Source organism: Lynx canadensis, chromosome A2, assembly GCF_007474595.2.
Source record: "Lynx canadensis isolate LIC74 chromosome A2, mLynCan4.pri.v2, whole genome shotgun sequence".
Lineage (NCBI taxonomy): Eukaryota > Metazoa > Chordata > Mammalia > Carnivora > Felidae > Lynx > Lynx canadensis.
In genome coordinates, this window is record NC_044304.2 from 80,826,766 (window position 1) to 80,849,166 (window position 22,401).

The 22,401-nt window shown below is 35.8% G+C and overlaps 1 protein-coding gene across 1 annotated transcript in view; it reads left to right on the forward strand.

Annotated features, from left to right (window-relative positions):
- Nucleotides 1-22,401, forward strand: part of FBXL13 (F-box and leucine rich repeat protein 13) — a 212,635-nt gene that overhangs the window by 24,122 nt on the left and 166,112 nt on the right. Inside the window, exons 4-7 of the mRNA XM_030307806.1 lie at nucleotides 11,310-11,377; nucleotides 12,425-12,579; nucleotides 13,878-13,987; nucleotides 16,492-16,659. Coding sequence (XP_030163666.1) covers nucleotides 11,310-11,377; nucleotides 12,425-12,579; nucleotides 13,878-13,987; nucleotides 16,492-16,659 — 501 coding nt within the window. The remainder of the gene's footprint in view (nucleotides 1-11,309; nucleotides 11,378-12,424; nucleotides 12,580-13,877; nucleotides 13,988-16,491; nucleotides 16,660-22,401) is intronic.

A 22,401-nucleotide genomic window follows, 5' to 3' on the forward strand; every position in this document is an offset into this window, starting at 1 on the left:
GAGAAAAAGCAAGTATGGCAAAATGTTGACAATGTTAAATGTAGACTAGGGGGTGGTAGGTATTTATTCTAATTCTCTGTACATTTGAATTTTTTTACATAAAATATTTTTAAGACTATTTAAAATTTTTTAAATAAAAAATTAAAAAATTTTTAAATACAATTTTTAAATAAAAAAACATTATCATTTTTTTAAATGTTTATTTATTTTTGAGAGAGAGAGAGAGAGAGAGCAAGCAGGGGAGGGGTAGAGAGAGGGAGACACAGAATCCAAAGCAGGCTCCAGGTTCTTAGCTGTCAGCATAAGCCTGATGTGGGGCTTGAACTCACAAATCACGAGATCATGACCTGAGCTGAAGTATGACATTTAACTGACTGAACCATCGAAGCGCCCCTTTTTAAAACTATTTTTAAGACTTGAGTTGTATTATGCTATATGCAGTATCTTTTTAAAAAGAGATCAACATTCTATTTTACTTCTTTTATTTTTCTTCCAAGCTATACAAAATGTTTCCTTGAAACTAGTGTGTTAAGTTGAATGTACTTTCATTGAATCATATTGTATTTCATTGGAACTCAGTTTAAAACAGAGAGCCTTAACATGAGGGATAAGACATATTCTCAGTAGTAATAATGACTCATCATAGGAATAATTCCTATGGAGGTGGGGAGTGAGCATGAGTATTTTACAAAATTTCATAGGAGATTCTAACATTCTACCCTTTAACTTTCAAAACCATCTCTCATGGCAGAGTTTTTTCTTTTATTTCCAGACTCAAAGCTAATCTTATAACTGGACTCTTAGAAATTGTGTGGCGGTCCACCTTTTTTCTCTCCTCCTTCTCTTCTGTTATCACTCAAAAGTCTGTGTGTAGAGGACCTTGTGGGAAATTGGTGGACGTGGTCTGTGAGGGCCTGGAAACAGAGCTCTCACTCTGAGGCCCTCTATACCAATGTCAATTACTTTTTTCCAGCAACTTCCCCACAGTCATTGCTTGAATTCTTTACTCTCCATTTTTAGAAGCCAGATGGCAGGGAATTGGCAGTTTTCCAAGGAAGTAGGTTAGTCCATATAATATTTGTTGAGCTCCTACTCTGTGCAATCCTATCAGCTGGAATTAAAAAAAAAAGTGAGAGAAAGACTATTTTCTAGTCACTAGCAGCTAACCAAGATATGACAGCTATGCAGAGTAGAAAGCAGTGGGGAAGATGGTGGAGTAGCAGGACCCTGAGCTCACTGAGTCAACAGTTTCATGAATTGCAACTGACTTTGAAAGTGAACTGAAGACTGGCAGAACAGATCTTCTACAGCTATTTGCAGAGAGAAGTCTGCAAAAAAGGATAGGAGGGGTAGAGATGTGGTTGGGAACCAAACCCCTGGTGTCACTAACTACAAATGGGAGGGACACCACAAGGACAGAGGAGTGATGGGATCAGACCCCACACTAGGGCATCCCTGGCCCTGGGGACCCACATTGGGAAGATGAGTCCTTATAGCATCTGGCTTTGAAAATCAGTGGGACTTCACTCTGAGAGCTTGAAAAATCAGCAGGGCTTGGGCTGCCAAGGTGGCTCAGTCACTTAAGTGTCTGACTCTTGATTTCAACTCAGGCTATGATTCACAGTTCATGAGTTTGAGTCCCGCATCAGGCTATTTGCTGACAACATGGAACCTGCTTGGGATTCTCTCGCTCCTTCTCTCTCTGCCCTTCCACAGCTCGTGCTCTCTCTCTCTTTCTCAAAATAAATAAACTTAAAAAAAAAATCACCAGGGCTTAACTCTCGAAAGCTGGATGGCAATAGCAAGCCAAGCCTCTGCCCTTAAAGAGCCAGGATACTAAGTGACTCTCTGGAGACACAGCACAGAAGCAGCAATTTGAAAAGTGCCTGGGCAGCACCTGGGTGTCTCAGTCGGTTAAGCCTCTGACTTCAAGCCCTGCATCGGGCTCTGTACTGACAGCTCAGAGCCTGGAGCCTGCTTCAGGTTCTGTGTCCCGCTCTCTCCCTGCCCCTCCCTTGTTCATGCTCTGTCTCTCTCTCAAGAATAAATAAAACATTAAAAAATAAATTAATTAAAATAAATAAATAAACATTTAAAAAATCTTTCTAATAAAAAATACAAAATAAAAGTGCTTGGGGTATACATGAAGAAGATTAATTGACTAATTTGAGGTCATGTGTTGGAAGAGCAGAGATCTGCAGGAGAGTTCTTTGGGAGAAAAAGCTCTTTTTCTTGTCCTTCCTCAGCCTAGATAGTTGCATGATTGTGGGAGTCAGTCCTAACACTCACCAGCCAGCCCTGGAATTTCTTTCAGCCCTGCCCCATCCAACTCACCTGCCTTGGCAGGTGTCCCACCACACCTGGCAGGAAGCCCTGGCTAGAACCAGCACCTCTCCAAAGTGACTCCTGCCCTGCAGAGGTGGGGAGATGACCCCACACATGACCCCATCTGCAGTTTGTGCACAGGAAACAAGTCTTGCCCATCAGTACACCCACAGCTATCACAGCAACTAATTGCAGATAGCCAGGCTGAGGGCCAGTCCCACCGACCAGCATGCCCACAGCAATCAAGACTCAGCCACAATAGGAGGACACATGCAGCCCACACAGCAGTCACCCTAGAGCACTTGGTTCTGGTAACCAAGGGGGGACTGAACTACAATGCACCACAGGACCCCATCTACACAACGTCATCACTTTCAAGACCAATAGCCATAGATGACCTACCTAATACATAGAAACAGACACAGAGAGACAAAATGGGGGGACAGAAGAATAAGTCCTAATTGATAGAATAAGACAGGGATGCCTGGGTGGCTCAGTCGGTTAAGTGTCTGACTCTTGGTTTTGGCTCAGGTCATGATCTCACAGTTCGTGAGTTTGAGCCCCACAGTGGGCTCCATGCTGTCAGCACGGAGCCTGCCTGAGATTTTCTCTCTCCCTCTCTCTCTGCTCCTCCTCTGCTCTCTCTGTCTCTCAAAATAAATAAACTTAAAAAAAAAAGAATAAGACAAAACCACAGAAAAAGAGCTAAACAAAATGGAGGTAGACAATATACTTAATAAAGACCAAAGTAATGATCATTAGATACTCATGGATACTCATTAGAGAGAGGAGTGGATAAACTCAATGAGAACTTCAACAGATATAGAAAATATAAAAACTAGCCAGTCAGAGCTGAATTAGGCAATAGTTGAGATGAAAAATACACTAGAGGGAATCAACAGCAGGTTAGGTGATGCAGAAGAATGGATCAGCAACCCAATCAGCTAAATAGCAAAAGAGAAAAGAATAATAAAAAATGGGAATAGGTTAAGGGACACCTGTGACATCATCAAATATAGTTACATTTGGATTACAGGGATCTCAGAAGAAAAAGAAGAGAGAGAGAAGGGGGCAGAAAATTTATTTGAATCATAGCTGAAAACTTACCTAACCTGGGGAAGGAAACAGACATCTAGGTCTGGGAGGCAAAGAAAGCCCCAAATAAGATGAACCCAAGGAAGCCCACACCAAGACACATAAGAATTAAAATGGCCAAAAAAAAAAAAAAAAAAAAAATCTTAAAGCAGCAAGAAAAAGCAAACAGTTACATGCCAGAAAAAAGCCCCACAAGGCTATCAGGTGATTTTTCAGCAGAAACTTTGCAAACCAGAAGGGAATAGCATGATATATTAAAAATGCTGAAAGGAAAAAAACGCTACAATCAAGAACACTAATGTTATCATTAATTAAAAGAGAGATATAAGGTACCCAGACAAACAAAAGTTAAAGGAGTTCATCACCACTAAACCAGCTTACAAAAAATGTTAAAAGGAATGCTTTACTTGGAAAGAAAAGACCATACCTAGAATTAAGAAAATTAGGAAGGGAAAAAATTTCACTGGTAAAGGCAAACATACAGTAAAGACAGTAGATTAATCACTTATAAAGCCAATATAGAGGTTAAAACACAAAAGTAGTAAAATCAATTATATCTACAACAATTAGGGGATATACAAAATAAAAAGATATAGACTATAATATGACATACATAAAACATGAAGGGCAAGTAAAAATTTAGTGCTTTTAAAATGTGTTCAAATTTAAGTGTCCATCTACTTTACATAGACTGCTATATACATAGGATGTTATATATGAACCCCATGGTGACCACAATCCAAAAACCTGTAGTAGATGCAAAAGAAATAAAGAGAAAAGAATCCAAGCATAACACTAAAGAAAGCCATTGAGCCACAAGGAAAGAGAGCAAGACAAGAGAGGAATAAAGAATAACTATAAAAACAACCAGAAAACAAAGAACAAAATGGCAATAAGTACACATCTACCACTAATTACTTTAAATGTAAATGGACTAAATGATCCAATAAAAAAACGTAGGGTATGGATGGATTGATAAAAAATGGATAAAATGGATTAAAAAAAAGCAAAAAAACAAAACAAGACCCATCAATATGCTAACAAGAGAATCACTTTAGACCTAAAGATACATATACACTAAAAGTAAAGGGATGGAAAAAGCTATTCCATGCAAATGGAAGTGGAAAAAAAAAAAAGCCAGGATAGCAATATCTATACAGACAAAATGGACTTTAAAACAGAGCCTGCAACATCAAAAAGAAGGGTATCATATAATGATAAAGGGATCAATCCAACAAGAGAATGCAATTGCAAATATCTATGCACACAACATAGGAGCACCTAAATACATAAAGCAAATATTAACAGACATAAAAGGAGGCTGATAGTAATACAATAACAATAGGGGAATTTAACACCCCATTTTTATCAATTAACAGAGCATCCAGATAGGAAATAGGAAACAGTGGCTTTAAACAATACATTAGGCCAGATGAACTTAAGAGATATACACAGAACATTCCATCCCAAACCAGCAGAATATGCACTCTTTTCAAATATACACAGAATGTTCTCTAGGATAGATAACATGGTGGGCCATAAGACAAGTGTCAATAAGTTTAAGAAGACTGAAATGATATTAAGCATGTTTTCCAACCACAATGGCATGAAACTAGAAATCCATTACAAGAAAAAAAAACTGGAAAAAATACAAACACACGGAGGCTAAATAGACTACTAAACAACCAACAAGGCAAAGAAGAAATCAAACTGGAAATCAAAAAAATTGACAGAAACAAATAAAAATGGAAACAACGGTGCAAAATCTTTGGGACACAGCAAAAGTAGTTTAAGAGAAAAGTTTATATAATGTAGGCCTACCTCAAGAAACAAACAAAATTCAAATAATTTAACCTTATACCGAAAAGAACTAAAAAAAAAAAATAATAAAACAAACAAACCAAAGTTAGTAGACAGAAGGAAATAATAAAGATTAGAGTGGAAATGAATGAGGTGTGCCCGGATGGCTCGGTCAGTTGAGCATCTGACTCTTGATTTTGGCTTAGCTTATGATCACAGGGTCATGGGATTGAGCCCCACATCAGGGCTCTACACTGAGTGTGAAGTCTGCTTAGGATTCTCTCTCTCCCTCTGCCACCCCCCTCCCCTACTCATGTGTGCTCTCTCTCTTTCTCAAAAAAAAAAAAAAAAAAAAAAAAGAAAAAAGAGTGGAAATAAATGACAGAGACTAAAAAATAATAGGAAAGATCAGTGAAGCCAAGAGCTGGTTCTTTGAAATGATAAACAAAATTGATAAACCTTTAGTCAGACTTATCAAGAAAAAGAGGATGTAAATAAATATTTTTTTTAGAAATGAAAGAAGAGAAAGAACAACAAACACAGAAATACAAAAGATTATAAGGGAATACTATAAAAATTATATGCCAACAAATTGGACAGCCTAGAAGAAATGAGTAAATTCCTAGAAACATACAATCTTCCAAAACTGAATCAGGAAAAAAATAGAAATTTTGAACAGACCAATTACTAGTAATAAAATTGAATCAGTAATATAAAACCAAAACCAAAACCAAACCAAAACAAAACAAAAAATCTCCCAACAAACAAAAGTCCAGGACTAGATGGCTTTACAGGCAAATTTTACCAAATATTTTAAGAAGAGTTAATACCTATCCTTCTTAAACTATTCTAAAGAATAGAAAATGAAGGAATGCTTTAAATTCATTCTGTGAGTCCAGCATTACCCTGATACCAAAACCAGACACAGATGCTACAAAAAGAGAAAATTACAGGCCAATATCCCTGGTGAACATATATGCTAAAATCCTTAACAGAATATTAGCAAACCAAATACTACATCAAAGGGATCAATCACCACAATCAAGTGGGATTTATTCCAGGGATGCAATCTTTGCAAATCAATCAAAATGATACATCACATTAACAAGAAGGATTAAAACCCACATGATTATGTCAATAGACGCAGAAGTATTTGACAAAATACACACCTATGCATGATAAAACTCTCAACAAAGTGCGTATACTGGAAACATACCTCAACATAATAAAGGCCATATATGAAAAACCCACAGCTAACATCATACTCAATGGTGAAAACTGAAGGCCTTTCCTCTAAGACAAGGCAGAAGACAAGGATGTCCACTTTCACTACTTTTATTCAACAGAGTACTGGAAGTCCTAGCCATGGCAATCAGACAACAAGAAGAAATAAAAGGCATCCAGATTGGTGAGGAAGGAGTAAAATTGTCATTGTTTGCAGATGACATGATACTATACACAGAAAACCCCAACATTCCACCAAAAAACTATCAGGACTAATAAATGAATACACCAAAGTTGAAGCATAGAAAATCAATATACAGAAACTGGTTGCATTTTTATACACTAATAACAATGTAGCAGAAAGAAATTAAAAAAAAAACACAACTTCACTTACAATTGCATCAAAAGAATACATTACCTAGGAATAAACTTAACCAAGGAGGCGAAAGACCTATACTCTGAAAACTACAAGACATTGATGAAAGAAATTAAAGATGACATACATGGAAGGACATACTACGCTTATGGATTGGAAGACTTAATGTTGTTAAAATATCCATAATACCTAAAGCAATCTACAGATTCAATGCAATCTCTGTTAAAATACAAATAGCATTTTTTACAAAACTAGAATAATACTAAAATTTGTATGGAGCTGCAAAAGACCCTGGATAGCCAAAGCAATCTTGGGAAAGAACAAAGCTAGAGGTATCACGATCTCAGATTTTAGGATATACTACAAAGCTATTATAACCAAAATAGTATGGTACTTGCACAAAAATAGACACATAGATCAAGGGACTAGGATAGAGATCCCAGAAATAAACCCACACTTACATTGTCAATTAATCTATGACAAAGTAGGCAGGAATATACAATGGGGAAAAGACAGTCTCTTCAACAAATGGTGTTAGGAAACCAAATACTTACAGCTAAAAGAATGCTACTGAACCACTTTCCTACACCATTCACAAAAATAAACTCAAAATCGATTAAAAACCTTAATGTGAGACTTCAAATCATAAAACTCCTAAGAGAAAACTTAGGCAATAATCTCTCAGACATCAGCGTTAGCAACGTATGTATGGATATGTCTCCTCAAGCAAGAAAAATAAAAGCAAAAATAAATTATTAGGAGTATACCAAAATAAAAAGGTTTTGCACAACAAAGGGAACTAACAACAAGATGAAAAGACCACTACTGAATGGGAGAAGGTATTTGCAAATGATATATCTGATAAGGGCTTAATATCTAAAATATACAAAGAACTTATATAACTCAACACCAAAACCCCACAAATAACCTAATTAAAATGGGCAGAGAACCTGAATAGACATTTTTCTTAACAAGACATATAGATGACCAGCAGACATTTGAAAAGATGCTCAACATCACTCATTATCAGGGAAATACAAATCAAAACCACAATGAGATCACCTCATCAATCAGAATGGCCAGCTAGGAAAGCAAGAAAGAAAGAGGAAGAAAGAAAGAAAGAAAGAAAGAAAGAAAGAAAGAAAGAAAGAAAGAGAGAAAGAAAGACACAACAAAAGAAAAGAAAAGAAAAGAAAAGAAAGAAAAAGAAAGAAAGATAACAAGTATTGGTGAGGATGTGAAGAAAAAGGATTCCTTGTGTACTGTTGGTGAGAATGTGAACTGGTACAACTAATATGGAAAACAATATGAAGTTTCCTCAAAAAATTAAAAATAGAAACCCCATATAACCTATTAATTCCACTTTTGGTATTTGTTTGAAGAAAATGAAAACACAAATTGAAAAAGATATGTGTACCCCTGTGTTTACTGCAGCATTTTTTACAATAGCCAAGATTTGGGAGCAACCCAAGTGTCCATCAATAGATAAATGGATAAAGAAAAGGTGGTATACAACGGTATATTATCCAGCCATTAGAAAGAATGAAATCTTACCATTTGCAAAAACATAGATGGTATGATGTTAAGTGAAATAAGTTAGACAGAGAAAGACAGATGCCATATGATTTCACTTACATGTAGACTCTGAAAAACAAATGAACAAACAAAAAAACGGAAACAGACTCATACATACAGAGGACAAACTGATGGTTACCAGAGATAAGGTGGGTGGGAAATACATGAAATGGCAGAGGGGATTAAGAGATACAAAGTTTTAGTTAAAAAATCAATAAGTCATGGAGAGGAAAAGTATAGCATCGGGAATCTAGTCAATAATATTTAAAAAAAAATTGTATGATGACAGATGTTTACTAAACTAGTTGTGGTAGCCATTGAGTAATGTACAGAATTTTTAAATCACTTTGTTATATACCTGAAACTAATATAACAGTGTATGTCAACTATATTTCAACAACAATAATTAATAAATAAATAATACATAAAAATATTTCAACCCACTCCCCCCCAGAAAGTAGAAAGCAAGTTGCTAAAGCAACAGTGAAAACGTTGAGCAGTGGAAGCAGAATCATGTGATCAAACATATGGGCACAGGCCAGAGGTGCCGCAGTGGAGTAAAGCCGTGCCCAGCCCCGCGTGGGGGATGGGGCATTACTAGGCTTGAGTCTTTGCTGAGGCCCGTACCTCAGAGCGATCTCTTAAAGCTATTTTCCCTGTGGAGAAAACAGGAGGATGCCAACAATGAGGAAAAATCATAGCTATTTTCATTTTATTAGTGTTTTTGTGTGTTTTGTTTTTAGTCAGAACTGTATCTGTGAAATTAAGAATTTAGGGCAAGAAACTCTTTAAAAAGGAATATGAGGATGACAGACTCTTCCAGCATAATAAGTCATGAACTAATGAGGACTTCAACTTCTTTCAACAATAGAATAGAAAGAACTAGAAAGAACACTTTTATGCTGGTTTAAAGAGTGGATCACTAGAAAGGAAAACCGGGGCACCTGGGTGGCTCAGTCGGTTGGGCGTCTGACTTCGGCTCAGGTCATGATCTCACTGTCCGTCAGTTTGGCCCCGCGTTGGGCCCTGTGCTGACAGCTCAGAGCCTGGAGCCTGCTTTGGATTCTGTGTCTCCCTCTCTCTCTATCCCTCTCCTGCTCATGCTCTTTCTCTCTCTGTCTCAAAAATAAATAAAAACATTAAAAAAAATTAAAAAAAAAAAAGAAAGGAAACTCAAGTTCAAGTCTTACTGGCTGAATTATAATTCGATCATGTAATATACTCATTTTTTAATGAATAATGCCATTTATTGTAGATATTTATATATTACTTCCCAGGTTATATCTTCTAAAGAAAAGTTTAATGTTAGTAAATTTAGGGGTTAACAGCAGAACAGAAAGATTGTATTGTAGATGAAATTTGTCTTTTCTTCTGTCACCTCATTCCTTTCCTGGTTTTATCCACCCTGCTGTGATATCCCCAATACTCTTACTTTACTCATCTGAATTCCTTTCCCTTATGAAAATCAGAATTTAGTAAAGAATGATTCCAATGATTTATGTTCCCCCTCACCACAAGCAAAATTTGCATATAATCTCCATCAAACTGAGGGTTTCCAAATGTCTTTGAACATCAGGCAGAATATTGGCCAGGATGGGGGGGGAGAGGGGGGCAAGGGGCCTTTGTTGTATGTCTAAAATAAATCCATGATTGAGGAGAAGAACATTTGTCTTTGAAAAGTGGAATTAAGAATTCTGGGCAGTTTGTATAGATTTGAACCAAGCTTATCTCTATACCAAACAGACATGGCCACATGTTTATTTATATGACAAACAAGGTGGCGATAACATGAGAAAAAAATAACCCAATTTGCACTTCATAGTAGCCATGTACATATAACAAATATGTTAATATAATATTATCTTTGCTCATTAAAGAAGATACACAAAGTACAGATAATTTCAGGAATCCTCACATAGGTGTTCAACACACATGTCAGTCAATGTGTGTTATTGTGAATAGTTGCAAGTAATAAATTTGCACCTCTTTCAGTATATTCCGAAATCTTAATTTATATGGTTTTCCTATTCCTGTTTGGTGAGGCATTCTGGTAAGCTTTTTATTTTTTCTTTCTTTTTTTTTTTTTAAAGAAAATTTCATTTTATATTCTAGAGAAGGCAAAATCATTCAGTTTAATAGTGACCTACAACTCTATACTATTATCAATACAGCTGACAATAATAATACCTTAGACTTACTTAAAAATGCTTTAATGTTTTATTTTATTATTATTTTTTTTAATGTTTATTTATGAGACAGAGAGAGACAGAGCATGAGTGAGGGAAGGGCAGAGAGAGAGGGAGACACAGAATCTGAAACAGGCTCCAGGCTCTGAGCTGTCAGCACAGAGCCCGACGCGGGGCTCAAACTCACAAACCGTGAGATCATGACCTGAGCCGAAGTCTGTCTCTCAACCGACTGAGCCACCCAGGCGCCCCAAAAATGCTTTAATGTTTTAAAAAATGTTTATTTTTGAGACAGAAACAGAGCATGAGAGGGGGAGGGGCTGAGAGAGAGGGAGACAGAATCTGAAGGAGGCTCCAGGCACTGAGCTGTCAGCACAGAACCCAATGCGGGGCTCGAACTCATGAACCGTGAGACCATGACCTGAGCCGAAGTTGGAAACTTAAACAACTGAGCCACCCAGGCACCCCTTAAAATGCTTTGAAGTAAACACAATATAATGGGAAAATTTTAAGCTGCAATTTTAACTTAAAAAAATAGATAATATAATAACATTCCAAAAAGTGTATATGGTATATAGTTCTTCCAGTCCATTCCTGTCTCCTAAATGCCCAAGGCAACCATTGCTCTCATTTTCTTGTGTAGCTTCTGGAGTTAGCCTTTGGATTCCATTCATTTCTAATGTTTGTTGTTTCATTCATTCTTCCATTTATTTATTTATTTATTTTAGATGACTCCAGAATTGATGATAAAAGCATGTACTTTTTATACTGGACATTTAGTAAAGACACACTTTTGGTAAGAACGTGATTTTTACATACTATTTCTTTGTGTTTTTATTTTTTAATACTCTCCATATGAAGAACAACTCATTTTTAGCCAGTTGTCCTGATTTTATCTATTTAATCATGTCTCCACCATTTTGTATTATATATTTAATTTATTTTCACTTGGGTTTTACTTAGTTAAAATATGTTCTTCATGGTATTACTTTGTTGTGTGTGTGTGTGTGTGTGTGTTTTAATGTTTTATTTTATATTTGAGAGAGAGAGCATGAGCAGGGGAGGGGCAGAGAGATGGAGACAGAATCTGAAGCAGGCTCCAGGCTCTGAGCTATTAGCACAGCTAACAGAGCCTGATGTGGGGCTCGAACTCACAGACCGTGAGATCGTGACCTGAGTCAAAGCTGGACGTTCAACTGACTGAGCCACCCAGGTGCCCCTGTGGTGTTTTGTTTTTTTTTTTAAATAAAAACTTCAAAATTGAAAGTGTAAGGTCTATAATCCCTTCATTTGAAACCCTTGGAGATATGTTTTGAAATTTATATTCCTTTCCTTAAAATTTTTTACAAAGGTGATTTCTGCACATTGTATGTATTATATAACATCTTCAGTGGTGTCTGAGACAGCATGCTGGAACCAAATGTATTCAAACATATTAGTATTTCTACTATGTATATATTATATATGTATGTAATAAAATGAAATGTATATACATGAAATGAAATGAAAAAAAACTATGAACAATTATGTGTCAATTCCAGGGAGGTTCTAATGCAAAATTACTTTAGATCAGGTCTAGTTTTGCCCCTAAATAGGTTATGGAAAAATTTCCGGATTCCAGATCTTTCTGGGTTTTAGAAATGTAGCAAAGGGAATTGCAAGCTCAAAGGAAATGCAAGGACTAGCTAGAAATAAAACAATAACAATAATTGAACAATTTCTTTCTATGCTGTGGTTTTTGAGGAGCTAAAGGAGGTGGTATTACTCCTTCTCCCTCTCCATTTATTTAGTAATGTATTGCCATAACATCAAAATACTATTTTTCTATATTTTCTGCCTCTAGCTCTTGGAGAGACATAGCAATACCTCTTACAAATGAAGATGATGAGCTGGCTGAGAAAATAGAAAGAGCAATGAAATATAATAATTTCAGACTTCAAAAATATGTATTTCATCTCTGGCACTCTTATGTAAAAGGTCAAAAAAAACAACTTACAGGTAAATCCTTACATAGTATTGATTTGTTTTTATATTCAGGTATTCAAAGAATCAACACACTTAATGGCTAAGCAGTTTGTACTAGAGAATTTATTATTATGTCTAGAGAGCTGTCATGAAATGTAAAGCCCCTAATTTAAAATATTTAATGAGATTTGTGTCAAAGGGTTTCATCGTAACAGAAAACAGTCATGTTTAAAAGAAACTTCTGTATGTATTTGTGTGAAATAGGGATCTCCTATCAGCTTTTTTACTAATAGACCCCTGGTATATCACAGTTGGGTACCAAAATTGATTATTTCTTGGTAGAGAGTTTTCCATTCATGACAGGTATTTCATTTGAAATGGGTACATGAGGATACAAAGAAAATGAATTTTCCTTTCCTTAAATCTTTGATGAGCAGGCAGTGCAAGTACATGATCTTAGCAGCAGGGATAGAGGACTCCAGCCTTCTTTTATTTTTATTTTTTATTTTTTTAATGTTTTTTAATCTATTTTTGAGAGACAGAGAGAGACAGATAAGGGGAGGGGCAGAGAGAGAGGAAGACACAGAATCCAAAGCAGGTTCCAGGCTGAGCTGTCAGCACAGAGCCCAAAGTGTGGCTCAAACCCATGAACTGTGAGATCATGACCTGAGCTGAAATAGGTTGCTTAAAGGGGACTGAGTCACCCAGACACCCCTGGGGACTCCAGCCTTTTGTTCAGATTTTAGCCACTTCACCAAATATTGGTTTATCGTTGCTGCAAATTAGAGAATTATTTCCTCTTGATCCATTCCTGTTGGTCTCTCAGTCACAGTGAACCCTCTGAGGGTTTTGACATAAGACTGATGGACTTCTAATTCTGGGAGGAAACAACTGGTCGCAGTGAGGAAGCCACTGCCTTCTGTCAGTGGTATCCGGGGGCCTGCCTTAGTCATCCTTCTTCCTGGCCCCATCCCTGTATTTGAGCTTTGGACCCTTGGTGAAAACATAAAATGGAACAAATTCTTTAATCATAATGCATTTAAATTAGATTAGAATACTATCACATGATTCTACTTCTATGAATAAGTTTGGAAATTCTGGTTTTATAAAGATGCGCTATCACATCTATTACATCTTTATAAGGGCAAAGGTGATGTTTACAGGTTAATAAAGTCTCGGGAGTAGAAATCTACTGCTATCTGTAATAATTAATTTTAGAAGAAATTAAAATCAAACAAAAACTGTCAGATGCCATATTGGTTCATATTGTAAACACTTTGGGTTTTTGGGTATCTCTAAATATATACAATAATCTAATAACTTTTCTTTAGATACACTATCGCAGGTACAAAAGATGTTGCACTGTTACAAGCTGACAGCTATCCTAACTAAATGGAGGGATAAAGCAAGACTTAAGTATAAAAAGAGAGAAGATGAGCTGGTACGGTATCTTGGAAACTTAGTATTTTTAGAAATTTAATTTTGGTGTTACATCGATGTGGCTTCAGATAATGATGCTATGTGTGGAAAGTACTAAAATCCTGAATATTACATACTTTTGGTGGGGTCTTTATTCTTGTAATTTAATAATTTAAATTTCACTTCAGCTACCAAGAATATTTTCTAATAAATTCTGTTGTTTCAACTATGAACACTGAGAAAAATCATTTCAACATTTTGTTTAAAGTTATTGATAAAGACTAAGAATTTTGCTCAAGCAAGTGGTTAGATGGGTATAGATGTCTAAAATGGAAGAGAAACTATTTGTTGTGATAAAGACTGAATAGTTTTTTTCTAGGTAAGATTAAATTGTTATTTATTCTTTTTCAACATTTAATGTAATAAATTATAATTTTAATATCAAATAATTTTAAAAATTACTAAATTGCTAAAATTAAAAGATCATTCTTAACTGGGACACCTCCTCCCCCCCCCCAGCAATTAAAGTAATTAATTTTTAAAAATATTTATTTATTTTTGAGAGAGAGAGAAACAGAGTGCGAATGAAGAAGGAAGGAGGGGCAGAGAGAGAGGGAGACACAGAATCTGAAGCAGGCTCCAGGCTCTGAGCTGTCAGTACAGAGCCTGACGCAGGGTTCAAACCCAGGAAGTGAGATCATAACCTGAGCCAAAGTCAGACGCCCACCTGAATGAGCCACCCAGGTGCCCCCAGGAATTAAAACAATTAAAATAGAGGATCCAAGGAAATTCCTCCAAACCTGAAAATATCTCTAGTTTGCTTAAGCTATTAGTAAATTACTATTTAATATTGTTTTAGTAAGCACAGTAACGATTAGGATCAGACAGAAAAATGCTGAAATTTTTTTAGGTATTTTATTCAGTAGGTAATATTTTATCAATAGTCTTTGAAATACAAAGTTGGAATAAATAGGAAAGAGAAAAATAAGAAGTTAAACTCCCTGTTTTGTCATTGCCTGGTGGAGGGCAGGATCAATGCCTCCCACCGCTAACTAGTTCAGATGTTGAGACTGATGATACTACATACGTCCCGAGAGGGCATGAAAAGATTTATTGCTTACATAATCCTTGAAACGGTGCTAGAGCCTGCAAAGGATACTGACATGCATAAAGCATATTCTTGCTCTCTGGAAGTTTATTATCTGCTGGTATTGAACAGGTGTTCTTATAGGATGTCCTCTAGAATTTTGTGGAGTTCATTTTCAATGTTGCCAGTTAAACAGTTATACTTCAGGTTCCACTGTTTTAATCTGCTTGTTCAGTGTTTTTCAACACTGTGTACTAAGCTAGTACTTTGACCTTGGTTCCCCCCATGCCTGATCAGTGATTGTCCAATGGTGCAATAAATAACTGTACGTGACTAGTCTGCTCCTTTCACATCCCTCTAAATCTGAACATCCTTGAGGCAAAATCGTTCTCTTAGTCATACACATACATTGAGTATAATGTTTTGCATGTAGTAGTTGACACAATTAATACATATAATAATGTATATTATACATAATATAGTATTATCCTTAATATAGATGTATATTATATAGTTAATTGAGTGTTTAGAGAAAATATTTGCTTCTAGCTATGTGATTTCTTGGCCTAATAATCACTCACTTAGGAGGATGAAGTGAGGGAGGCAGGTATATATAATATATATATATATGTATATATATATATATACACACTATATATAATATATACTATATCATAATATGTAATAATTATATAACTATATATAATATATACTATATAATAATATGTAATAATTATATATTATACATAACTAATAATAATCAAAATTGTGTGTAACATTTGTTTGCCCTTATGGCTTTTTCTTGATTATGCAGTTTTAAGGAATGTATTGAAAGTTAAAATGGGGACTTCTTGTAACAATAAATCAGGCAAATCCCCAGATGCTTTCTTCTGTCTCTTTCTTTTTTTTAATTTCTGTGCTAACCACCTCCTTTCCATGCCCCAAATATCAGTTCTATCGTTACCAGAACCTCGACTCTGTGGGTTTCAGCTTCCTCATCTGAAGGAGGAGCTGGACCACATCTTCAAGGTTGTTGCCTGTGCCAATGTTGTCTTACAACTAATGGAAATGATGTCTAATGCTTTGGTGGTCCAGAGAATATTAAACGTGCTATTGACAAGACAGTTTATATAACAATGACAGTAACAATAAATAGTGCTTAATTGGTGCTATCATGGTATTGAGCACTGTGCTTTTTTTAAAAAAGTTTATTTTGAAGGAGAGAGCACATGCGCATATACAAGCCAGGGAAGGGCAGGGTAAGAGGGAGAGAGAATGGGCCCAATCCCATGAACATTTGAAATCATGGCCTGAGCTGAAATTGAGTCAGAAGCTTAACCAACTGAGCCACCCAGGTGCCCCACACTATGCTTGATATATATCATCTCATTTAACCTTTACAACAATTCCATGGAATTTATCAATTATTTTCATGGCAGATATTAAAACATGAACTTCAATTGCTAAAATGGAGAAACAACCTAAAACTCAAAGTAGCTGCTAATGAAGAATCCATTTTTCCTGAACCAAGTCTGTCTAAAGTCTCTCTTGAAGGCAATATTCCTGAATGTGACATTTCACTGTTACCCCAAAGAGCGGTCTCACAGGTTTGTATGAATTCATGTACCGTAACTAGTCATTTTCACAATGCTTATTTAAAGAGTGGTTTTATAAACCTTACATGGATGATGGAGATTTTATTTCAAAGATATACGTGTTTTTTTACAACTACATTTGGGTTAAGCTAATTTTTTTTTTTAATTTTTTTTTCAACGTTTTTATTTATTTTTGGGACAGAGAGAGACAGAGCATGAACGGGGGAGGGGCAGAGAGAGAGGGAGACACAGAATCGGAAACAGGCTCCAGGCTCTGAGCCATCAGCCCAGAGCCCGACGCGGGGCTCGAACTCACCGACCGCGAGATCGTGACCTGGCTGAAGTCGGACGCTCAACCGACTGCGCCACCCAGGCGCCCCTAAGCTAATTTTTTTAGAGGCCATCCTTTTGGATGGCTATAAGATGAATCTAACAGTCAAAAGTGGGGAAAGTAAAGCTGTAGGAAATGTTTTTCTTTCCTTCCTTCTTCAAGTACATGTTGTCATTTAAGGTGGAACAGATTTTAGATACTCCAGTGCTCACTTTTTAATCTCCAATCCCTCCCTAATCTTTTAATCTTAACATTATTCCTCTATTAGGGGATGTAAATGGTCTTGGCTTATTGCAACTTTCAGTTAGTTAAAATATTTATACTATCTTTCTTCCTTAGATTGTGAATTCATAAAAAGAATCATGTAGTTACATCTTACAATTCATTGAATTGATCTTTGAAAAATAAACCATAATTCCAACTACTGGTTATATTCTCTCCTATTTTGATAGAAAAGTAACTTCTACTTTGTGAGGCTACCTGATAAGTGGTAGAAGAAGTGTAAAATATCACCTCATTCTGATTGATGGCAGCTTCACATTATAAAATCCCATGTATTAAATATATCCCTCTAAATGCACAGAATCAAGCTCAAGTTATATTTGGGAACAGGTATCTATGTATCTACACCTAATCTTGCATTTTATATAAAAATTAAAAAAAAATTTTTTTTTTACATTTATTTATTTTTGATAGACAGAAAGAGACAGCACAAGTGGGGGAGGGGCAGAGAAAGAAGGAGACACAGAATCCAAAGCAGGCTCCAGGCTCCGAGCTGTCAGCACAGAGCCCGAAGCAGGGCTCGAACTCACAAACCGCAAGATCATGACCTGAGCTGAAGTTGGACACTTAACTGACTGAGCCACACAGGCACCCCATTTTTTATTTTATATTATTATTATTAATTTTTTTGCATTTTATATTGAGCATAGAATTAGGATAAGGATAGTTTTGCCCATAATTTCCTCTTTATAAATTGCCTCTGGTTTGTTTTTAAATTGGAATTCCTATAATTTTTTTTACTGGTTTGTAATAGCCCTTTATATATTGGTAATATCAACCCTTTGCCTAGAATATATTAGAGATTTCCACCCCTCCATGCTTGATGTTTGCTTTCAATTTTGTCTGTAGAGTCCTTCAATGTGAAAAATTTTAGAGCTTTCTGTAACGAAGTCTGTCATTCTTGCCCTAATTACTTTTCCTTTTGTGCCATATTAATATGTCATTCTTAGCTGTTTTCCTAAGCCACGTCACATTCTTTCTTACAGTTTATACAGCTGTTTTTTGTCTTTGAACTCCTAAGCTGTTCACTGCTAATGTTTCTCTGTTTACTTTATCAGTGGCTGTTCTAGGGTTTACGATATGCCTTTTCAATTTATCACAGATTACACCTTCACAAAATTTTCTACCACTTTATGTATAATGTTAAAACCTAAGAGTAAGCTTTCATTTTCCTTCTCCTGTGCTTCATGCTAGTATTGCCATACATTATATTCTTAGGTATTTATAAACCGTACAATGCAATTTATTATTTTTACTTTAATAGTCAATTATATTCTCTTTCTCAAATATAAATAATCTTAAAAATATTTTTAAAAAAGGGGCGCCTGGGTGGCTCAGTCACCCAGTCAGTTGAGCATTTGACTTCAGTTCAGGTCATGATCTCATGGTTTGTGGGTTCAAGAGCCTGGAGCCTGCTTCGATTCTCTATCTCTGTCTCTCTCTCTGCCCCTCCCCCACTTGTGTGTGCTCTCTTTCTCTCAAAAATAAACTTAAAATTATTTACAAAATAGTCAATTTTATTTTACCCAGCATTTATTTACTTATTTATGTATTTATTTATTATGAGTAAAGGGCAGGGAGACCTGCCCCTAATTTGCTTTATTATTTTTTTTCTAAGTTTTTATTTAAGTTCTAGTTAGTTAACATGTAGTGTAATATTGGTTTCAGGAGTAGAATTCAGTGATTCGTCACTTGCATATAACACCCAGTGCTCATCCTAACAAGTATCCTCCTCAATGCCCATCACCCATTTAACCTATCCCCCACCCACCTCCCTCCATCCACCCTGTTTGTTTTCTATCATTAAGAGTCTCTTGGGGCACCTGAGTGGCTCAGTTGGTTAAGCATCCAACTTCAGCTCAGGTCATGATCTAACTGCTTGTAAGTTCGAGCCCTGCATTGGGCTCTGTGCTGACAGCTTGGAGCCTGGAGCCTGCTTCAGATTCTGACTCTGTCTCTCTGGCCCTCCCTCACTCATGCTCTCTCTCTCTCTCTCTCTCTCTCTCTCTCTCAAATACAAATAAGAAACACTAAAAAATTTTTTTTAAGTGTCTTATGCTTTGCTTCTCTCTTCTTTTTTTTTTTCCCTCTTCTTATATGTTTATCTGTTTGTTTCCTAAATGCCACACATGAGTGAAATCATATGGTGTTTATCTTTCTCTGATTTACTTCACTTAGCATAATACTCTCTACTTCATCCACATTGTTGCAAATGGCAACATTTCATTTTCATTTCATATACCACATTTTCTTTATCCATTTGTCACTTGATGGACACTTGAGCTCTTTTCATAGTTTAGCTATTGTTGATATAGAATATATTTATTATTTTGTTGTTTTCTTATTGAAGTATAATTAGTGTACAGTGTTATATTAGTTTCAGGTGTATAATATGATGATTCAATGGTTCTATACATTACTCAGTGCTCATCACAATAAATGTGCTCTTAACCTGCTTTGTTTCACCCACCCCTCCACTCATCTCTCCTCTGGCAGTCATTAGCTTGTTTTTTTTGTTTTCGTTGTCTTTTTTTTCTTTGTTCATTTGCTTTGTTTCTTAAATTCCTCATGAGTGAAATCATAATGATATTTGCATTTCTATAACTTATTTCACTTAGCATCATACCCCCTAAGTCTATCCATTTGTTGCAAATGCCAAGATCCATTCTTCTTTATGGCTGAGTAATATTCCATTGTGTATATATATGTGTATATATATATGTGTGTGTGTGAGTAATATTCCATTGTGTATATATATATATGTGTATATACATATGTGTATATATATGTGTGTGTATATATATATATATATATACACACTACCTCTTCTTTGGGTTTTTTCCCATATCTTGGTTGTTGTAAATAAAGCTAAAATAAACACAGGGATGCATATATCCCTTTGAATTAGTGTTTTAATTTTCTTTGGGTAAATACCCAGTAGTGAAATTACCAGATCATACAGTAATTCTATTTTTAATTTTTTAAGGAACTCCGTACTGTTTTCCACAGTGGCTGTACCAGTTTGCATTCCTACCAACAGTGCATGAGGGTTCCAAGATTTGTTGTTTCTTGTGTTTTTTATTTTAGCCATTCTGACATGTGTGAAGTGATATCTTATTGTGGTTTTGATTTGCATTTCCCTTCTGATTAGTGATGCTGAACATCTTTTCATGTGTCTGTTGGCTATCTGGATGTCTTCTTTGGAGAAATGTCTGTTCATGTCTCTGTCCATTTTTAAATCAGATTATTTGTGTTTTTGATGTTGAGTTGTATAAATTCTTATACTTTGGATATTAACCCCTTATTGGATATGCCATTTGTAAATATCTTCTCCCATTGAATAGGTTGCCTTGCCATTTTATTATTTTATTTATTTATTTTTATTTATTTATTTTTTCAACGTTTATTTTTGGGACAGAGAGAGACAGAGCATGAACGGGCGAGGGGCAGAGAGAGAGGGAGACACAGAATCGGAAACAGGCTCCAGGCTCTGAGCCATCAGCCCAGAGCCCGACACGGGGCTCGAACTCACGGACCGCAAGATCGTGACCTGGCTGAGGTTGGACGCTTAACCGACTGCGCCACCCAGGCGCCCCAACCTTGCCATTTTATTGATGGTTTCCTTCACTGTGGAAAAAGCTTTTTATTTTAGTATATTCCAATAGTTTAATTTTGTTTTTGTTTCCCTTGTCTGAGGAGACATATCTAGAAAAATGCTTCCTTGGCCAATGTCAAAGAAATTAATGCCTATGTTTTCTTCTAGGAGTTTTATAGTTTCAGGTCTCACATTTAGGTCTTTAATCCATTTTGAATTTATTTTTGTCTATGGTGTAAGAAAGTGGTCCAGTTTCATTCTTTGGGTATAGCTGCCAGTTTCCCAATACCATTTGTGGAAGAGACTATCTTTTGCCCATTGTATACCCTTCTGTCCTTTGTGATAGATTAATTGACCATATAAGTGTGGATTTATTTCTGGACTCTGTATTCTGTTTCCTTGATCTATGTGTCTATTTTTGTGCCAGTACCATACTGTTTTATTACTATAGCTATACAATATATCTTGAAATTTAGGATGGGGATATCTCTAAGTTTGTTCTTTTTCAAGTCTGCTTTGGCTATTTGGCACCTTTTGTAGTTCCATACAGATTTTAGGGTTACTTGTTCCAGTTCTGTGAAAAATGTTCTTGGTGTTCTGACAGTGATTGCATTAAATCTTTAGATTGTTTTAGGTAGTATGGACATTTTAACAATATTGATTCTTCCAGTCCATGAGCATGGAATATCTTTCTATTTGTGTAATCATCAACTTCTTTCATCAGTGTTTTATAGTTTTTGGAGTAGAGGTCTTTGACTTTGTTGATTTATTCCTAGGTATTTTATTCTTTTTGATGCAACTGTAAATGGGATTGTTTTTAAAATTTTCTTTCTGCTATTTCATTAATGTATAGAAATGCAGATTTCTGTATATTAATTTTGCATCTTGTGACTTTATTGAATTCGTTTACTAGTACTAGTAGTTTTTAGGTGGAATCTTGGGTTTTCTGTATATAGTATCATGTCATGTAGAAGGAAAGAAATAATAAAGATTAGAGAAGAAATAAATGAAATTGAGACTAAAAAAAAAAGCAATAGAAAAGATCAATAAAAGTAAGAGCCGATTCTTTGAAGGGATAAACCTTTCACCAGACTTGTCAAGAAAAGACAGAGGACTAAAATTAAATCAGAAGTGAAGGAGGAGAGGTAATGACCAACACCACAGAAGTAAGAGAACATTGTGAAAAATTGTATGCCAACAAATTGGACAACCTAGAAGAAGAGGATAAATTCCTAGGCATATATAACCTTCCAAAACTGAAACAGGAAAAAAATATAGAAAATTTGAACAGACTGGTTATAAGCAATGAAATAGAATCAGCAATTTAAAACTTCCAATAAACAAAGTCTAGGACCAGATGGCTTCAGAGGTGAGTTCTACCTAACATTTAAAAAAGTATTAATGCCCACACTGAGATACAACCTCATGTGGGTCAGAGTGGCTAAAATGAACAAATAAGAAGAATATAGATGCTGGAGAGGATGTGGAGAAGCAGGAACCCTCTTGCACTGTTGGTGGGAATGCAAACTGGTGCAGCTGCTCTGGA